The sequence below is a fragment of the Oncorhynchus keta genome, chromosome 21 (assembly GCF_023373465.1).
Source record: "Oncorhynchus keta strain PuntledgeMale-10-30-2019 chromosome 21, Oket_V2, whole genome shotgun sequence".
Taxonomy (NCBI): domain Eukaryota; kingdom Metazoa; phylum Chordata; class Actinopteri; order Salmoniformes; family Salmonidae; genus Oncorhynchus; species Oncorhynchus keta.
Window position 1 is genome coordinate 3,687,851 of NC_068441.1, and position 19,334 is coordinate 3,707,184.

Here is a 19,334-nt window from a genome sequence, read left to right on the forward strand (position 1 = left end):
ATGCAGTGCCTAGACCGCTGCGTCACTTGGGAGCCCAAATGCCGGTAGCCTCGTCAGATAATTAACATCCAATGACATTAACCGTTACTCTCTCGCGGGAAACCTTCACTCTTGCGCAGACATTTAGAAACGAAACATGACCATTTGAAAAATAAGCCACGGGAGTTTTTAGAGCAAGAATAAAGACGATTTTCGGGCACAAGACGTGTATAAAAGGAAAAGATACCATGAATAAAAGGGGGCTAGAAGTGTCTTATATGGTGAGCTACTGAGTGGCTAGGACAGGCAAGCCCCATATGATTGTGAAGGACTTAATTGTTCCTGCTGCTGTTAATATGGCTGGGACAATGCTGGGGGAAAAGGCCAAAAAAAAACTATACAGACAATGCCTTCATCAAACAACACTGTTACACAATGCATCAGTGACATGGCAGGAGATTGTTTTAAACAATTACTACTTTGCATACAAGCCAGTGAATTCTATACAGTTGGATGAGTCAACAGACGTGGCGGGCCTGGCACAGCTCCTGGTATATGTCCGTTACGTTTATGGGGGGGTCAATTAAGGAAATACATCTTGGAAATACATCTGGAAACCAGAACAACATGAGAGGGTTGACAGGAAGACATAGTGGAGTGGTATATCTCGTGGTGTACTCTCGTGTATTTTCTGCATTATGCAATGATATGGGCAGCGACCATGTAACGCTTTTACAACATGCAGAAGTGGTTATCAAAGTGTTGACACATTTTTCTTCAGAAAAGTTGGAGCTCTTTTCTGTCTGCATTAACAAGGACAACACAGGTCTTTCCGTCAGTGTATGTTTTTTTGTGTGCAAATGAACTCAAGCTTACGGACCATGTCAAATGTGATATAGCAAAGCACCTGAGTGAGCTGGGTGCGCAATTACGCAGGTACTTTCCCGAAACAGACAACAAAAACAACTTGATTCGTTATCCCTTTCATGCCCTGCCTCCAGTCCACGTGATATCTGAACAAGAGAGCCTCATTGAAAATTGCAACAAGCAGTTCTGTGAAAATGTATCTTAATCAGAAGCCACTGCCAGATTTCTGGATAGGGCTGCACTCAGAGTTTCTTGCCTTGGCAAATCGCACTGTTAAGACACTGATGCCCTTTGCAACCACATACCTATGTGCGAGTGGATTCTCAGCTCTCACTAGCATGAAAACTAAATACAGTCACAGACTGTGTGGAAAATGATTTAAGACTGAGACTCTCTCCAATATTGCAGAGTTATGTGCATCCTTTCAAGCACACCCTTCTCGTTAACCTGTGGTAATTTATTCACACTTTTTGATGAACAAATAAGGTTTTATATGTAAGATGGCTAAATAAAGAGAAAAATGTATTATTATTATATTATTATTTGTGCCCTGGTCCTATAAGAGCTCTTTATCACTTTCCATGATCGGGTTGTGACAAAAACTCATTCTTATGTTTAATAAATGTATCGTATAGTGTGTGTGTGGCAGGCTTACAATGATGGCAAAAAACAACATTTGAGAGTGCGCTGACCCTGGTGCTAGAGGGGGTATGCAGCTGGAGGTTGAATGTTTGAAGAGGTACGGGTCTACAAAAAGTTTGGGAACCACTGCTCTATTCGGCTGAGGTGTATTCAGTAGGAACTAAACGGAAGGAAATGGGTCCAAACTGGGAGAGACTACCTAAATGTGTCCAATTAGAAACGGTTGTTTTTATTGTGAAACCTTTTCCTTTGTAAATGTTTTGCTACGTATGCACTAATGAATAACCCGCTGACTACACAAAGTTGAGCTATGACGCAATAGAGTTGCTGGACAATAGACGGGTTGGTTGCTTAGCAACGAAACCCACGTGTAAGCAGCTATGCGGCAAACAGACAGGGTTGGCTTAGACTTTTGAGAACATGTCAACGATATTTAGTCTCTGATCTGTTTCACCTGTCTTTGTGCTTGTCTCCATCCCCCTTCAGGTGTCGCCAATCTTCCCCAGCCTGCCCTATCCCTGAGCCTGACTGCCGTTCTGGATGTTTTGCAACCTATCTGGTTTACTGACCTCTGCCTGTCCTTTTGCCTGTCCCTGTACTAGTAATATACTTTTGTTACTTCGACACTGACTGCATCTGGGACTTCCCTGAAACGTGATAGTACGAACTGGCCATGACTGACCCAGCAGACTCGGACCAGCTCCGCAGACTCGGACCATCTCCTCCCAAGGAGACACCATCGGAAGGTACGAGGAGTTTCTTTGTGTTCTTATGGAAGGTTTCCAGACCTTGGCCGAACGCCATGACCAAGTGTTGAACACATTGCTGGAGCAATGTGTCTGTTAGGCAGCCTACCAAGAGGGTAACCTCCCAGCCCCTCAGTAACCGGGCTGTTAGCAGCGCTGCCTCCCCAGTCACCCCGGTTTCCAGGGAACCCAGCTTACCTCCCCCAGAATGCTTCGATGGAGAGTTTGGCACCTGTCGGGCGCTGATGTCCGGGAGGGCCAGCTTCTGCAAGACTACCGCGGTGTGGCAGATTATGCAGTGGATTTCCAAGCATTAGCAGCTGAGAGTGCCTGGAACCCGGAAGTGCTGTTCGACATGTTCCTGCACGGAGTATTGGAGGAAGTAAAGGATGGGCTTGCAGCCCTGAAACTACCAATGTATCTCGACTTGCTCATCACCTTGACCGTTCGGATCAATGGGCGACTACGGGAACGAAGAAAGGAGAGGAGATTCGCCCGTCCAAGGGTTCCACCTCTCCTCCGAGGCATCCCGGAAGTTCCTGACTGCTCCGTTGCCAAGAGAACCCAAGGCTACCCGAGTTCCCTTGAGAGTCTCGGTAGACTGCCAATTCACCTTTTCCCGAGCCTATGTAACTAGGCAGAGCTAGGCTGTCTCCAGGTGAATGGCTATACAGGTTTCACACTAAGAGTTGCCTGTATTGCAGGACTACTGGTCATTTCGTCTCAACCTGTCCACTTAAAGATCAGGCTCACCGGTAGGAGAGAGTACTCTGGTGGGCCATACATTTCCTCTCCCTTTGCTCGCATCCCTTTTCATGCTATTTTGCTGTGGTGGAATCAGTCAAAAACTCTCCGGGTACTCATTGACTCTGGGGCCGATGAGAGCTTTATGGACGCTATCCTGGCTTCCAAGCTGGACATCCCCACTCAGCCCCTCTCCATTCCCATGGACGTTAGAGCACTGCGCGGGTGCACTTTAGGCCGGGTGACCCACAATACCACCCCCATCAACCTACGTGTGTCAGGGAACCACACCGAGACGATCCAATTTCTACTCATTCAGTCTCCTCGGGTTCCTGTGGTATTGGGATTCTCCCGGCTCCAGCGACACAATCCTCTCATTGTCTGCTGGTGCCATCATGGGCTGGAGCCCATTCTGCCATGTCCATTGCCTGAAGTCAGCGCAGCCTGTCCCGGGACGTCTTCCTGGGTGCTCGGAAGTTGCCCCGGACGTCTCCGCCATTCACGCAGTGTACCGTGACCTCTGGGAGGTGTTCAGTCAGCAGGCCCAGGCCACTTCACTTTCGCTGCACCGACCATATGATTGCAGGATTGCCATTCTCCCAGGCACCACTCCGCCACGGGGACGAATTTACTCTCTGTCGGGTACGGACACCAAGGCTATGGAGACCTACATTTGAGGACTCCCCAGCTGTAGAGTTCATCTGTCCTTCTGCCTCCCCACCGGCGCAGGGTTCTTCTTTGTGGAGAAGAACGACAAAACCCTGCGCCCGTGCATAGACTACTGGGGTCTCAATGACATCACAGTGAAGAGCCGTTACCCGCTACCCCTCATCTCCTCAACCTTCGAGCCGCTCCAGGGGGCCACCGTGTTCTCCAAGCTGGACCTATGGAATGCCTACCAGCTGGTGCGGATTCGGGAAGGGGACGAGTGGAAGACTGCCTTCAACATGGCCAGTGGTCATGCCATTTGGCCTTACCAACGCCCCTACTGTGTTCCAACCTCTGGTTAATGATGTTCTCCGCGACATGTTGAACCGGTCCGTCTTCGTCTACCTTGATGACATCCTCATCAACTCCCGCTCTGCCCAGGAATACGTGCTCCATGTCTGGCAGGTTCTCCAACACATCCTGGAGAACCAGCTTTTTGTAAAAGCAGAGAAGTGTGAATTCCATCGAATTCCACCATCCCCTTTCTGGGTAACAGCATCGCTGCAGGGAGTGTACAGATGGATCCCGGAAATGTAAAGTAGTGGTGGATTGGCCCCGGCCTACGTCCAGGGTGCAGCTGCAACATTTCCTGGGATTCTTCAACTTTTATCCCCACTTTATCTGGGGTTACAGCACCCTGTCTGCCTTCACCTCTCCCAAGATTCTTTTCACAGGGTGATATATCCACAGATTTATTTTCTAATGTGTTATTGACTGTACATCTGTTTATGTGTAACTCTGTTGTTGTTTTCGTCGCACTGCTTTGCTTTATCTTGGCCAGGTCGTAGTTGTAAATGAGAACTTGTTCTCAACTGGCTTACCTGGTTAAATAAAGGTGAAATAAAAAATAAACACATTTAAACAATGAGCTCTTGATGTCCCTCAAATACATTGTTACAGTTGGTTAGCTAGCTATTTGCCATATTAGCATAGATGTGACATCAGCCAAAACATCTTAAAACAAGACATTGTATCAAGAATACGATAAAACTAGCTGAGACGAGCTACCTATGATTCTCCACATGGCAGGTTCTTGTCATTGTTGCTAGCTATCTGGCCATCTAGAATCACAACAACACACAACCTTATGCCCCACTGAATGATTTGCATCGTTTAAGGGACGTTGTCAGCTAACCTGACTATTGAATGAGAGAGGGTCCTCCATGCAGCACTATACAAGTCTGTCAACGACCGCTTCTGAAATCAACTAAATGATCTAATTTCCCCACAGAAATGAATCTAACGGTGTTATTATTGGCTCCGCAGGTTGAGGACAATTGCATGCATTGATGGAAATGTATCCTAAAATGGATTTCCTTATTTAGACCAATTATCTCTTCATGACATTATCATTACAAATAGGCTATGTGAGCGCGTAGTTAAGTCATACATTTATTTTTTTTAAAGAACACATTCATTTGTTATTTTAAACACCTAACATTGAAAGACAACTTTGGACATGCAGAATTGAAACCTTAGTTGAAGCAGACCATGTGTTCCCGAGGGAACAAAAGCCGTCTTGTTTAAAAGTACGGTATGTGTTGGGAGGAAGGGTCAGCTGATTGCCGAGATGTCCTAACAGAGGAAGACTATAACCTTCTGACTAAACAGCCCGCATGCACATGATCATCACGTCCTGCACTGGAGTCATTATCAGTGATCATAAAATAATGGCAGATAGGCCCATATCAATGCTCTTAATGTTTTGAGTTTAAGATGTTAAAATATCTATGAGAGTGGAATACATATTTAATTCCATGTTAGATTATTATTAGATTATTAACACATGGCAGTAATAGCTATCTTTGGACTGCATGCATTAATAAACTACAGATAATTGAAATAGTCTCCATACAATTTTGAAACCACCTAAGATGGCAAATAACCCACACCAAAACTTGTCCAACTAACACCTTGTTCAACTTAACGTCAATCGCTACAATGAAGCAAATATCAAATCAAAACTAGATTGAAAAAAGAATCATGGTCACTGCAATCCAGTGCCAAGCACATTGTCTTGAAGCTAACCTCCCTGAGCTCTAAGCTAGCTCTGCCTTCCGTACATGAGAGGTTATCTTGGCAAAGCTGCTTTACAAAATAATGCCAGAGGGAGACACTCACCAGAAAGAAGACTCCTGGTTACCAGTCAAGATCTTCTGGGCTCCATGTAATTAGACTGGACTTGAGCAGATCGGCACTCCCACTCAGGTCTCTCTCATCTGTCCTCAATAGGGTTTTCCTGGATACATAAAGGTTTAAAAATGTTTTTGTTTTTTGAATAAAAAATAATCCAATGAGTAATCACAACTCTTCCTCTTCACAATGTAACAATGGACCTTAGAGCATGAAGTTCCTTTTCCACTGGCTTCCTCTCTCTCACACACACACACACAAAGCTCAAACTTACCCCCCACCCCACATGCACACACACACACGAACACAATCACAAGTAGCCTACACACTACAAGCCGGAGCGGATGTCCACAGGACAAACAGACAGTGGGCTAGTGTTGGTCCAGGGTCCTAGCTATTTATAGGCTTCTTCAGTATAGCATGTCTCTTCCTATGAGAGTGAGGAGGCTGGAGGAGGCAGACAGACCAAGCACCACTCAGGGACTCTCTACAGCCTGATGTTCCCACTTCCTTGTATAAGCCTGCCTCTACTCCCCACCAGTTTCACCTTTTCTCAGCCTCTTCGATAGGAGGAAAATTATCAGTATAGTATCTTGGTTTGCCTTACGGGAAGTACTGAGTGAGATCCATAAACAGAATAGGTATGACTAAGCAGAAATACAAGGGGCGTTAGAATGAGACATGGCTACTTAGCACATGTGTCATTGCCATTGATTATAGTGGATATTATGGTTATTGGATACAGTGATGTATGTGCAAAACTTTATGTGTTTTATTGTAAGAACTGCAACATAAAGTACAAGTTTCAAGAAGGAGGAAGCTGGCTATTGAGAGACAATAAATCATAGATAATCATCAAATCAAATTGTATTAGTCACAATTAGTTATTCCAGTGGCCAATGATTTGAGTCTGTATGTACTGTAGGCATGGTCTATGGTCCATACTGTAGCAATTTCTGTGATTAGAGCACAGTCTGTTGGTAAGAAAGTAGCATTGCAAATTCTCCCGGTTCTGAATAGTTTCATGTGTATTTATTTATCTTATTTCATTAGCTCACTGGTGTTTTCTCAGCCCCTTACCATTCATTTCCAACCCCATTTCCTGTTGTAAGGTTGTATTTTTTCAACCTAGTTCAGGGGTGTCAAATTCATTTTGCCCCAGGGACCTCATGCTGTTTTCAACGATGTCCGGAGAGCCGCACTAAAAATGTGTCTTATTTCCTCGCTGTCAACATATGCAAAAAATAGTCCTCTATCCATCGTTTTGGGAATTTTCAATGCTCCCTGACTGTCTAGCTTACATTTTGGTGATTATTAGTGAGTTGGACACCGTCAAGAAACGGTATGAATGTAGGTCTACTATATTATAATTTGTGCAGTTTTGATTTGGTTTGAATCATTTTAAAGTATTTAGACTTTGTCGCCCCCCCCTCCAACAAAAATATATATAACAACAACAAAAAAAGGACGGATTTGACCCCCTTGAGGGCCGTATGTTTGTAACCTCTGACCTAATTGTTAGCTAAGCTATTGTTAGCTTGCTAGCCACATGGTTTCAGTTCGCTAATATAGTGTACGTTTATTTTGTCCAGCAAATATTTGTTTCTTTCTATATTTCATGGAATTTATCTGCTGTTTGATCATCTGAGTGGGTGTGGTGTTTAAGAGGTCATGGACATTTGCAAATACCTACGAAGTAGATTTAAAAATTCCTCATTTCATTTTCATATCGGTTGATTATTGTGTTTGTATTCCCGCGCTTCACCAGCCTCTTCAATTGTGTGTGATTGCGGACCACAATTCGGGACATTCCTACATGTGGGCATAGAGAGAAACAGTAATGGTGTCTTCTTGTAGGCGCAATCTCTGCAATGGTACGTTGGACAAAGCCTATGGAGAAAATATATGGCATTTTTGTAGGGTTTTTGGACTAATGACAAAAAAGGTATATGTGGTAAACACATATAGGAGATCTTAAGTTTTGTTCTATGATATAACGTGAATTTTGCGGAAGTTGTTATTAAAAAAATGCACAAAGCACATAAAGGCTTCATAATTCATAAAGATCATGTTAACTGACTGCTATTATCTCATAGAACAAAACATATTAGACCTCTGAAGCCTGTGTTAACCTCAGACCTTTATTCCAAAACCCTATTGTTTACCGTTGTCCTAGCTAGCTAGCTACCATTCCCGCCTGCTATGTACTGGAGTCCAATGTTCTTTCGCTCCCGCCCGCCGAAACCTGCCTTCGCCGCCATTAACAGAACTGCGGGAAAGCAGTGCCCACGTGCAGGAACACCAAGAATTGCGGGTCGAAATGCACCCAAAACGTGCAACCAGAGGGGCTCCAGGACCAAGTTTGGGAAACCCTGCTTTATATGACTGGAGACGATAGCAGAGGACTTTTTATTTAATATGACAAAAATGACAAGTTCGCCAATACTCTGCTGACACTTGCAAGTTCAAATCCCCTTCAAATCCCCGAGCTGACAAGGTACAAACCTGTCGTTCTGCCCCTGAACAGGCAGTTAACCCAAAGTTCCTAGGTTCGCATTGAAAATAAGAATTTGTTCTTAACTGACTTGCCTAGTTAAATAAAGGTAAAAAAAAATAAAACTGACAAATAGATCAATTAAAATGACCTTGTCCTCAACTATCTAATAGGCCTACGAAAAGGGGAGATACAAATATTATAGAACGTCCATCTAAGCTGACCCAGTGATAAAGACAGAGAAAATGGACACTCCCCTGGTGTCAATAAGAGAAGTTGAGCATTTTGAGAACTAAAAGACAGATTAGAGTCTTTTCATTGTCTTCTCTTTGCACCAATGGCCATTTGCTTTTAAACTACGTTTCCCACGATTGTAATTTCATACACTGCGATATGCCTGGCTGGGCCTCTTTCACTGACATTCGCAACTCAACAATCATCAAGTTGGTATTTGAAATCAAATCAAATACATTTGTATATGTCTCATGCGCCGAATACAACAGGTGTAGTAGACCTTACAGTGAAATGCTTACTTACAAGCCCTAAACCAAAAAAATAAATAATAGATAATAATAATAATAATTAAAGAGTAGCAGTAAAATAACAATAGGGCTATATACAGGGCGTACTGGTACAGAGTCAATGTGCGGGGGTACCGGTTAGTCGAGGTAATTGAGGTAATATGTACATGTAGTTATTCAAGTTATTAAAGTGAATATGCATTGGTAGTAACAGAGAGTATCATCAGCATAGAAGGGGGGTGCAATGCAAATAGTCTGGGTGGCCATTTGATTAGCTGTTCAGGAGTTTTATGGCTTAGGGTAGACGCTGTTTAGAAGCCTCTTGGACCTAGACTTGGCGCTCCGGTACCACTTGCCGTGCGGTAGCAGAGAGAACAGTCTATGACTAGGGTGGCTGGAGTCTTTGACACTTTTTAGGGCCTTTATTTGCCACACGTGCTGCCAAAATTGCGGGCCCTTCTGACAGGCTATGTGATTTTTGTGACAAGATTTTCTAACATATAACTGATGGTATACAAGTATGTACCCTTTTTCTCTTGGCGCAGTGGTTCTCAATCCTGGTCCTGGGAACACGAAGGGGTGCACCTTTTTGTTTTTGCCTTAGCACTACACACCTGATTCAAATCATCAAAGCTTGATGATGAGTTGCTCATGTCCACACCCCTTTGGGTGCCCAGGACCAGGATTGAGAACAACTGCAGTCTTGGGACATCCATTGGGACATCTTCATCTCTGTATATGAGGACAGAAAACATCAAAGAACAGGCTTCATTATACTTCATTATACTATACAATTAGACAGCACTGAATATTTATGTTGCTGTTACCGCTGTCCATGGTATTTCTCTCTAGGGACAGGAATTACACAAAAGTACCTGCCCTATCCAGAGTAGCTTTCTCTCTCTGTGTGAATAAAAATGACCCCCCACACAAAATGATAACCTCCCCTGTTATTGTAATGGTGAGAGGTTTGCATGTCCTGGGGGTATGATATTTTTGCATCTGTAACTTTCTCACTCATCATGATTCATGATTCATTCAGGCCTATCCCCAATCATGGTAGCATCCACATAAATGGAGAAGTGTTAAGAAACGCATTCTATTCTTATTTTGAATAAAAGTGATTCCAAAATGACGACATTATTTACCATTCATTTCAATTGGGCACAACATAATCTGAAACACAAACAAAGCAGCGAATGCATTCAACAAGTTTTTAGAGTCTCGAGCTTGGTGTAATGTTTGCGTGTGAAGAATTTGGGATCAAATACTAAACTGTCCCAATACCTTTGGTCCCCTAAAGTGGGGGACTTTGTACAAAAGTGCTGTAATTTTTAAAAGGGTTCAGCTGATATGAATGGAAATAGCATGTACTGTTTGGTTTGGAATTAGGCCCATTCATGTAATTAGCAAATAATTAGTTGATACGAGTAGACTACGTTGAAAGAGGGTTTTCCAGGCCTCCCGGGTGGCGCAGTGGTTAAGGGTGCTGTACTGCAGCGCCAGCTGTGCCACCAGAGACTCTGGGTACGCGCCCAGGCTCTGTCGTAACTGGCCATGACCGGGAGGTCTGTGGGGCGACACTCAATTGGCCTCGCGTCGTCTGGGTTAGGGAGGGTTTGGCCGGTAGGGATATCCTTGTCTCATTGCACACCAGCGACTCCTGTGGCGGTGTAGTGCAGGCTTGGTGCATGGTGTTTCCTCTGACACATTGGTGCGGCTGGCATCTTGGTTTGATGCGCGCTGTGTTAAGAAGCAGTGCGGCTTGGTTGCGTTGTGTATCGGAGGATGCATGACTTTCAACCTTTGTCTCTCCTGAGGCTGTACGGGAGTTGTAGCGATGAGACAAGATAGTAGCTACTAACAATCGGATACCACGAAATTGGGGAGAAAAAGGGGTCAAAATTTAAATAAGAGGGTTTTCCTGGTACATTGTCTGCTTCTGTGGTTGTGATTGTTTTATCAAGGTACTGTGCCTGTTTGTCTTGTTACATAATTAGATTTGGCCCTTGCCTAGATTGCCTAGACATTGGTATGCTCTGTTTGACTATGCTTTAGGGCAGTGGTTCCCAAACTTTTTATAGTCCCGTACCCCTTCAAACATTCAACCTCCAGCTGCATACCCCCTCTAGCACCAGGTTCAGCGCACTCTCAAATGTTGTTTTTTGACATCATTGTAAGCCTGCCACACACACACTATACGATACATTTATTAAACATAAGAATGAGTGTGAGTTTTTGTCACAACCCGGCTCATGGGAAGTGACAAACAGCTCATACAGGGCCCGGGCACAAATAATAATATAATAATAATCAATCATTTTGCTCTTTATTTAGCCATCTTACATATAAAACCTTATTTGTTCATCAAAAATGGTGAATGACGACTCACCACAGGTTAATGAGAAAGGTATGCTTGAAAGGATGCACATAACTCTGCAATGTTGGGTTGTATTGGAGAGAGTCTGTCTTAAATAATTTTCCACACAGTCTGTGCCTGTATTTAGTTTTCATGCTAGTGAGGGCCAAGAATCCACTCTCACATAGGTACGTGGTTGCAAAGGGCATCAGTGTCTTAACAGCGCGATTTGCCAGGGCAAGAAACTCTGAGTGCAGCCCTATCCAGAAATCTGGCAGTGGCTTCTGATTAAATTACATTTTCACAGAACTGCTTGTTGCAATTTTCAATGAGGCTCTCTTATTCAGCCAGCAGCATACCACCCTGCATACCACTGCTGGCTTGCTTCTGAAGCTAAGCAGGGTTGGTCCTGGTCAGTCCCTGGATGGGAGACCAGATGCTGCTGGAAGTGGTGTTGGAGGGCCAGTAGGAAGCATTCTTTCCTCTGGTCTAAAAAAAAATATCCCAATGCCCCAGGCCAGTGATTGAGGACACTGCCCTGTGTAGGGTGCTGTCTTTCGGATGGGACGTTAAATGGGTGTCCTGACTCTCTGTGGTCATTAAAGATCCCATGGCACTTATCGTAAGAGTAGGGGTGTTAACCCCGGTGTTCTGGCTAAATTCCCAATCTGGCCATCAAACCATCACGGTCACCTAATAATCCCCAGTTTACAATGGCTCATTCATCCCCCTCCTCTCCCCTGTAAATATTCCCCAGGTCGTTGCTGCAAATGATAATGTGTACTCAGTCAATTTACCTGGTAGAATAACGGATTAAAAAAAAGAAGAAATCAGATATTGGTAAGTGGACTGGAGGCAGGGCGTGAAAGGGATAACGAATCCAGTTGTTTGTGTTGTCCATTTTGGGAAAGTACCTGCGTAATTGAGCACCCAGCTCACTCAGGTGCTTAGCTATATCACATTTGACATGGTCCGTAAGCTTGAGTTCATTTGCACACAAAAAAATCGTACAATGATGGAAAGACCTGTGTGTTGTCCTTGTTAATGAAGACAGAGAAGAGCTCCAACTTCTTAATCTTAGCCTCAATTTTGTCCCGCACATGGAATATAGTTGTGGAGAGTCCCTGTAATCCTAGACTCAGATCATTCAGGTGAGAAAAAACATCACCTAGACAGGCCAGTCATATGAGAATCTCGTTATCATGTAAGTGGTCAGACAAGTGAAAATTATGGTCAGTAAATAAAACTTTAAGCTCGTCTCTCAATTTAGAAAAAAACTTGTCAATACTTTGCCCCTTGATAACCAGCGCACTTCTGGTTATCAATGTAGAAAATACATGAGAGTTCAGGGGCCTTGCAAAGTTAACCAGTTTCACTGTTGTGTCCGAAACACCTTTCAAGCTGTCAGCCATTCCATTGGCAGCAAGAGCCTCTCGGTGGATGCTGCGGTGTACCTAAGTGGTGTCGGGAGCAACTGCTTGCACGTGCGTTACCACTCCACTATGTCTCCCTGTCATAACTTTTAAAATACCCTCTCATGTTGTCCTGGTTTCCAGTGGTTTGCAGAAGACGATGTCTTCCTTAACTGACCCCCAATAAACATAACGGATATATACCAGGAGCTGTGCCAGGCCCTCCACGTTTGTTAACTCATCCAGCTGTAACGCATATAATTCACTGGCTTGTATGCAAAGTAGTAATTGTTTAAAAACATCTTCTGCCATGTCACTGATGTGTCGTGAAACAGTGTTGTTTGATGAAGGTATTGTCTGTATAGTTTTTTGGGCCTTTTCCCCCAGCATTGTCCCAGCCATATCCACAGCAGCAGGAAGAATGAAGTCCTCCACAATAGTACAGGCCTTATCTGTCGTAGCCACTCAGGAGCTCACCATATAAGACGCTTCTAGCCCCTTCTTATTAATGGTATCTGCTGCTTTTATACATGTCTTACTACTCAAAAGTCGTCTTTATTCTCGATCAAAAAACTCCTGTGTCTTATTTTCAAATGGTCATTCTAAATGTCTGCGCAAGAGTGAAGGTTTCCCGCGAGAGAGTAACGGTTAATGTGATTGGATGTTAATTATTTGACTCGGCTACCTGTATTTGACATTGTGTTGTTATTTCGCTGAATACTAGATGGTTTCATTTTATTTTTGGCAGTGAAACAAGGCTACTCAGGCGAGAAAAAAATATATAAATGTACTGTTTGAAAATGTGAAGATATATATTTTTTTCCAGCAAGGTGGAGCCATTTTATTTCATTTTTTAAAATGTGAATAGCATTTTTATTTGGCGTACCCCCGACTTCATTGCGCGATAGGTATTTTAGATAGCGGTGGGTATTTTAGACTCCTGGATAGGTATTTTAGAAAGCAATCTGGTGCCCAACGGCAGAGTTGATGACGTGCACACAACCCTTTGTTGATGCATGCTACATCTGAGCACGGGAACGCGACACATCGTATCATCGCTCTATCAGCATGTTTGTCCCATTGAGGTACAAAATAACAGTTTGTCCCAACAAAAAGAATGTTATCTAGGCTAGGTAAAAAATACTTTGCTCTCAAAGCTTCAAAATTCCCCAAAATTGTAGACCTATTTGACTTCAGCTTTGCCTAATGGCCCCACCCCTGGAGAAAGTGAGTAATCCTTTCAGGAAACACGTTCAGTCTGCAATCATCATAACAAACACCTTATAAGGCATTGTAGCCAAGACACAAACTTCACAGACTGGGGAATGTCAAAGACAGACCAAATATCATACTGGCCAACAATCAGAAGCTGTTTTATCTTTAATCAATGCAATACAATGTTTTGCTTTGCATATCATATCTCTGGGTCAGAAGTCCCAGACAGAGGCTATCTTGGATTGCTGGTATGTTATTACGTTTAACCTCCTCTTTCCATCACCACCCTCCCCTTTCCTCCCTCACTTTCTCCCTCTATCCCTCTCTGTCTTGCCTCATTTACACCTTGCACTAATGTGAATTTGTGATCTGATCAATATGATCCAATCACTATCTGATCAAGGTTTGTCGCATCTACACATTGTATTCAAATGTGTCTCCTATCCATCCACTGTGTCCACATTGTGACCAGATTAGCTAATGCCTCCCTGTATGCAAATTATTTGACAGATATTCTTAAAAAATATAATGAATTTAAGACAATTACTGATGCCATAAGTCAATGGTGCTACATTTCAATGATTTTAGAGGCCGGTATCATTATGACTTAAGGGTTGTTCCACCTATTAGGTGCCTTTTGAGGAGTGTAACTTGGTGAAAAAAAATAAAGAGCACATGTTTTCCAAATACTATAATGTGTGCCCATTAAGTGTAACAGGGTTGACCGTAACAGGGTTGACCGTAACAGGGTTGACGATTTCATCTTAAATCAGCCATAAATCCCCTTGTGACAGGAGGAACTCCCAGAGGGACATGTCAAAATGGTGAATTCTGGCACGTTAGTAAGTCTTTATTCATGTAAGAAATGTATATTTATTGAATTTTCCATGTGGTCTATATTAGAGGACACTTAATTTAATATGAGGCTTTTAAAATTCTATATTAGTGCCCAATATCTACTTAAAATATCTAAGTCTGGGTTTACATAGGGATGCAAAAGGCACTTATTTTGTGCAATGACCCTTAACAAGATTTCAATCGGATCACAATGGCTTTGTTTACACAGGCAGCCCAATTCTGATATTTCTTCCACTAATTCATCTTTTGACCAATCACATCAGATATTTACACATCAGATTTTTTTCAGAGCTGGTCTGATTCGTCAAAAGACCAATTAGTGAAAAAAATATTAGAACTGGGCTGCCTGTGTGAATGCAGCCAATGTGTCTTTTAATTGTCTACACCTGTGGACAAGATCATGTTAGCACCAGGTATAAACAGGGCTTCTCTGGCTCTCAATTTGTTTTTCTCTCTCTGCATCTCGCAAACCCTTTTCCTTCATCCATCTAAAGCCCTTTCTTTTTTTGTCCTCCTCGCTCTACATCTCTTTCAGTCTATGTGTGTACCAAGCAGACTCCTCCCTAAATCCCAGCTTGGTTTGTTTCTCTGAGTTCTTTTAGACTGAAGCCACTCCAGAACTCCACTGTTAGAGATCACTCTACAACCAGGGAGTTTCAGCCACACGCACTACACAAGGTAAGATGGGACCATCTCAACACCTACCAGCTACTATAGCCACTGCTTTCATGATGCATAGTATACAGTAACAGGCCACAGAACACTTTCAAAATGTTTATTACTATCCAAGAATGGACAGATTCTTCTGCTTTTTCACTTTAAAAGTGCAGGGCAGATCACATCTGCTCTGCCAGACACTTACAGGGTAAGAAGGGTAAAATAAGCTGTAAGTGGGGAATTAATTGCTTAGTAGCTTGATTGTGTGATGATTATGACCACAGCTCTTAGATCATGATGGCTGCCAGAACACATTGTTAGATGGAAAATCACCTAAATGTTTTGGCTGGGTACATTCATGGATCTATTTCCTGAGCATCTGCAGGAAAGGAGTCACAACTCCGGAAATGAGTAATGTTTGTGACCACCTTCCTATGCAATGTGTTGCTCAAAATTATATTTTTTCAAAAGTGATATTCTGTCTAAAGCTGCCTGACCTATTCAGTGACTAAGGCCATAAAGTGACTGTTAACATGTAGTTGAACTGCATTAACATTTTGGTAATTTAGCAGATGCTTTTATCCAGCGCAACTTACATTGACAATTAGCGTTAAGTGCCTTGCTCAAGGCATATCTCGTCCACTCTGGGATTTGAAAAAGCGTCATTTCGGTTACTGGCCCAATGCTCTTAACCACTAGGCTACCATAAAATGAAGAGACTTCCCTGTTTACTCAAATTGCAGATTAGCACCTTCTGTCTTGGTGACATATTTCAACAAGAGAGATTGAAGTACAACACTCATCCAACAGCAATTTATTTATATTCAACAGTAGACTTGATAAGTTGGGTTAAGTCAATAACTATTCTGAATGAGTTCTGGCACCTCCCTAGCCTCAGGAAGGACTTTGAATTTCATGAAAAGGAGAATAAACAGTGAAAGTGCCTGCAGGTACTATAGCCAAACCCAGCAGCAGTTTTAACTCGAAGGCCATTCCTTTATCTTGAGTACATTCCTAAAATACCCTTTATTCTAAATGTATGGTACCTACAGAGGATACCCAGGCTCTATTGTGTAAATAATATTCTCTCATTTGTAAAGTTCTTGATGCCATGACCAGAACCCTAGTTATAGTCCATAACTGGTTGTACTTTTTTTTGTTTTTGTTAAGTCACAAGGTCTGGAAAAACCTCCCATTGTATACACAGCTTCATGCATTTCTCCTACTGTAGGTCTCCTACCATCCAATGGGTGTCAGGAACTGTAGAAGCATACTTGCTTATTTATATGTAAGGCACTCCTCCCATTCAGTGGGTGTCCCAACAGAAGGAACCGCATGCCTCCCATTTCTATGTAAGGAACTAACTCTCCACTGTAACTCCGCAGAATGCCTTTAGGAGGAGGAAATAAGTGTGGCTGCTGCCAGAAGACTGTGTACTTCGCTGAGGAAGTGCAGTGCGAGGGGAAATATTTCCACAAGTCCTGCTTTCTGTGCAGTAAGTGATCTGCGTGAGGTCATCCCGTTCTTTCGTAAACCACATTGACGACTAATGTACCAATTATTCTGAGCTGACATTAAGAGCTCATGATGGAATGTGAAGTATTTGGCACTCGGAGGAAGCGGAGAATCCAAAGGTTCTCGGTTCTTGCTAGCATGTCCTTATTTGGAGAGGGAGAAATGGCTCTGTCACAGGCCTTGTATGGGAGAAAGGGTACCAGAGTGATCTGGCTCAGATGAGTGTTTGTTAGTTAACTATGCACCTCTCTTGCCCCCAGAGTCAGAATGTCAAATGTTAAACTAACACTGTGGTGATACCATAATGTCTTTGCAGTGACTCTGACTCTAAAGAGTCAAATGTCTGCAACTACATGGCCTGTTGCTGATAAACATAACACGAAATGACCTCCAATTGGAAGACTGTTAGTATTGGTGTGTAGCTTCTAAACTGCTTGTGTTGCTGATATGGCACAGCATTGACCAATCAGTTCAATGCCACTAAATCTGTCTGCCTCTCCCTGCCTAAAATATTCTGCTCTTAGTGGCATGTAAGAAGAACCTGGACAGCACAACGGTGGCCTGCCATGTGGATGAAATCTACTGCAAATCCTGCTACGGCAAGAAGTATGGGCCAAAAGGCTATGGCTTTGGTGGGGGAGCAGGCACCCTGAGCATGGACACAGGGGCACATCTTGGAATCAAACCTGAAGAGTAAGGAAGTAATCTTAAGCGTTGTATGTACTCTCCATACCAATAGGTCTACCAGGGCTTTTTCCACAGCACTGCTGATATTCATCATTCCCTTCTAATAAGGGGCTGATTTTAAAGCCTGGGAGAACATTACATTAATGAATCAATTAGGCATAAAGGAAAACCTGCAGACCTTGAGGACTGACTTGAATGTTGTTCTATGTAGTTTAATCATAACAAATCTAAGTGCTAGGTGTTAGTCATTACATATCCAGTAAGACGGTCTGTTTGTTCATCAACAGGCAGGCAGCCCACCGCCCCACCAACAACCCCAACGCCTCAAAGTTGGCGACTAAGTTTGGCAGCTCAGATGTGTGCCCGCGCTGCGCCAAGGCTGTGTATTCTGCCGAGAAGGTGCTCGGAGGTGGAAATGTAAGTCAGCGTTTTGGGCTGATCCTGTCTTTTGAAAGGGGGAGAGCTACATTATGGGTAATCTCCTGACCATCATGGGGCGGTATCCCGGACACAGATTAAGTCTAGTCCCGGACTAAAAAGCACTTAAAGGAGATTTTCCATTGAGCTTGCTGTCCAGGACTAGGCTTAATCTATGTCCGGGAAACCGCCCATATATTTAACAGTACTAATGGCAACGGCTGCTGTGTCAACGGCTGCTGTGGCAGTGGGTCAACTGAAATGCATGATTAGGGATATCTTATCTGTGTTCAAATAGTGTAATGTAAAGGAGAAATACCAGTTATTGTTGACATACTGTATCTGTGCAGCCCAGTGCTGAGATGACACTTTTCCTAATCTGTCGTTTCCAGTCCTGGCACAAGAGCTGCTTCCGCTGTAGCAAGTGTGGGAAGGGGCTGGAATCAACCACTGTGGCTGACAAAGATGGAGAAATCTACTGTAAAGGTGGGTGTACTATTTCTGAACTTCTACTGTAAATGCAGCAAAACAGAATTTAAATAACCTAGAGAATGCAAATGCTGTAGCATCTGTTATCAATTTATCTCCCTTTGTATTATATACATATCAAGTATACTACCTTTTCATCCACAGCATGTTATGCCAAGAATTTTGGTCCAAAGGGCTTTGGTTTCGGCCAGGGGGCAGGAGCTCTGGCACATGCTCAGTAGGGCTCAGGCCTCCTCGGACTCCTAAACATTTGGACTGCAAATCCCTGGATTCCCCAGTCAACCTGTGTTTAATCCTGCGATCTCATTCCAACTACTGGCAGAGGCTCACGCAGTGCACAGTTTACTTATGTGCTTACCTTACCAGCGGCGTTAGCTGCTCATGTTTTTTCTCAAATGAGGTTAATACTCTGCATGATACATTTTTTTGTAACCACTGAGAGAACCAAGATTTACCAGCTTGTTCATTTTGGCCTAATAAACTCCTTTTTTGCAATTTGAATATACACCAAGTGAGTCAGTTTTTATTGACGGTAAGATGGACACACACACTGGTTTTGTTTGGCAGTTGGTGAGTTTGCTTAATGGGGCAATTTATCAGAGGCAGAGTGAAAGAAGAAAATCCTAAAGTATTGTAGTCCAAGGCTATGAATTCTGAAGACTTGCATTGATCTTATCCTATGAAATGTACTGTATCAAATACTGTGCACATTAAAAGGTAACAAACTAAGAGGAAGCATTGACTTAGAATATGGGATCATTGTTTGGGAAATAGGCTTGCATGACAACCGCGCATCTGGCAACAAACAACCTGATTTTGAAATCTTTTGGACATCAGAGCAACCTAGAGGGAGTCAGAAAAGGAGGTGCATGTGATGGGTAAGCTATACAA

General features: G+C 43.1%; 2 protein-coding genes across 10 annotated transcripts in view; one reads left to right on the plus strand and one right to left on the minus strand.

The window, feature by feature from the left end:
• Nucleotides 1-6,131, minus strand: part of LOC118399952 (neuron navigator 1-like) — a 131,610-nt gene extending 125,479 nt beyond the window's left edge. For 2 of the 9 annotated variants that reach the window (XM_052473229.1, XM_052473226.1), the window contains exon 1: nucleotides 5,808-6,130. The gene's annotated coding sequence lies outside the window, so the exon portion shown is untranslated. Of the gene's footprint in view, nucleotides 1-5,807 lie in introns of all 9 variants that reach the window. The other 7 variants (XM_052473228.1, XM_052473225.1, XM_035796204.2 and 4 more) reach the window with 5 other exon arrangements.
• Nucleotides 6,132-15,101: 8,970 nt separating this feature from the next.
• On the plus strand, nucleotides 15,102-18,948 carry LOC118399953 (cysteine and glycine-rich protein 1-like). Its single transcript, XM_035796208.1, has 6 exons — nucleotides 15,102-15,356; nucleotides 16,721-16,830; nucleotides 17,375-17,543; nucleotides 17,825-17,954; nucleotides 18,347-18,440; nucleotides 18,588-18,948. The coding sequence occupies exons 2-6, from the start codon at nucleotides 16,722-16,724 to the stop codon at nucleotides 18,662-18,664; spliced, it is 579 nt and encodes a 192-aa protein (XP_035652101.1). The 5' UTR covers nucleotides 15,102-15,356; nucleotide 16,721; the 3' UTR covers nucleotides 18,665-18,948.
• The last annotated feature ends 386 nt before the right edge of the window (nucleotides 18,949-19,334 follow it).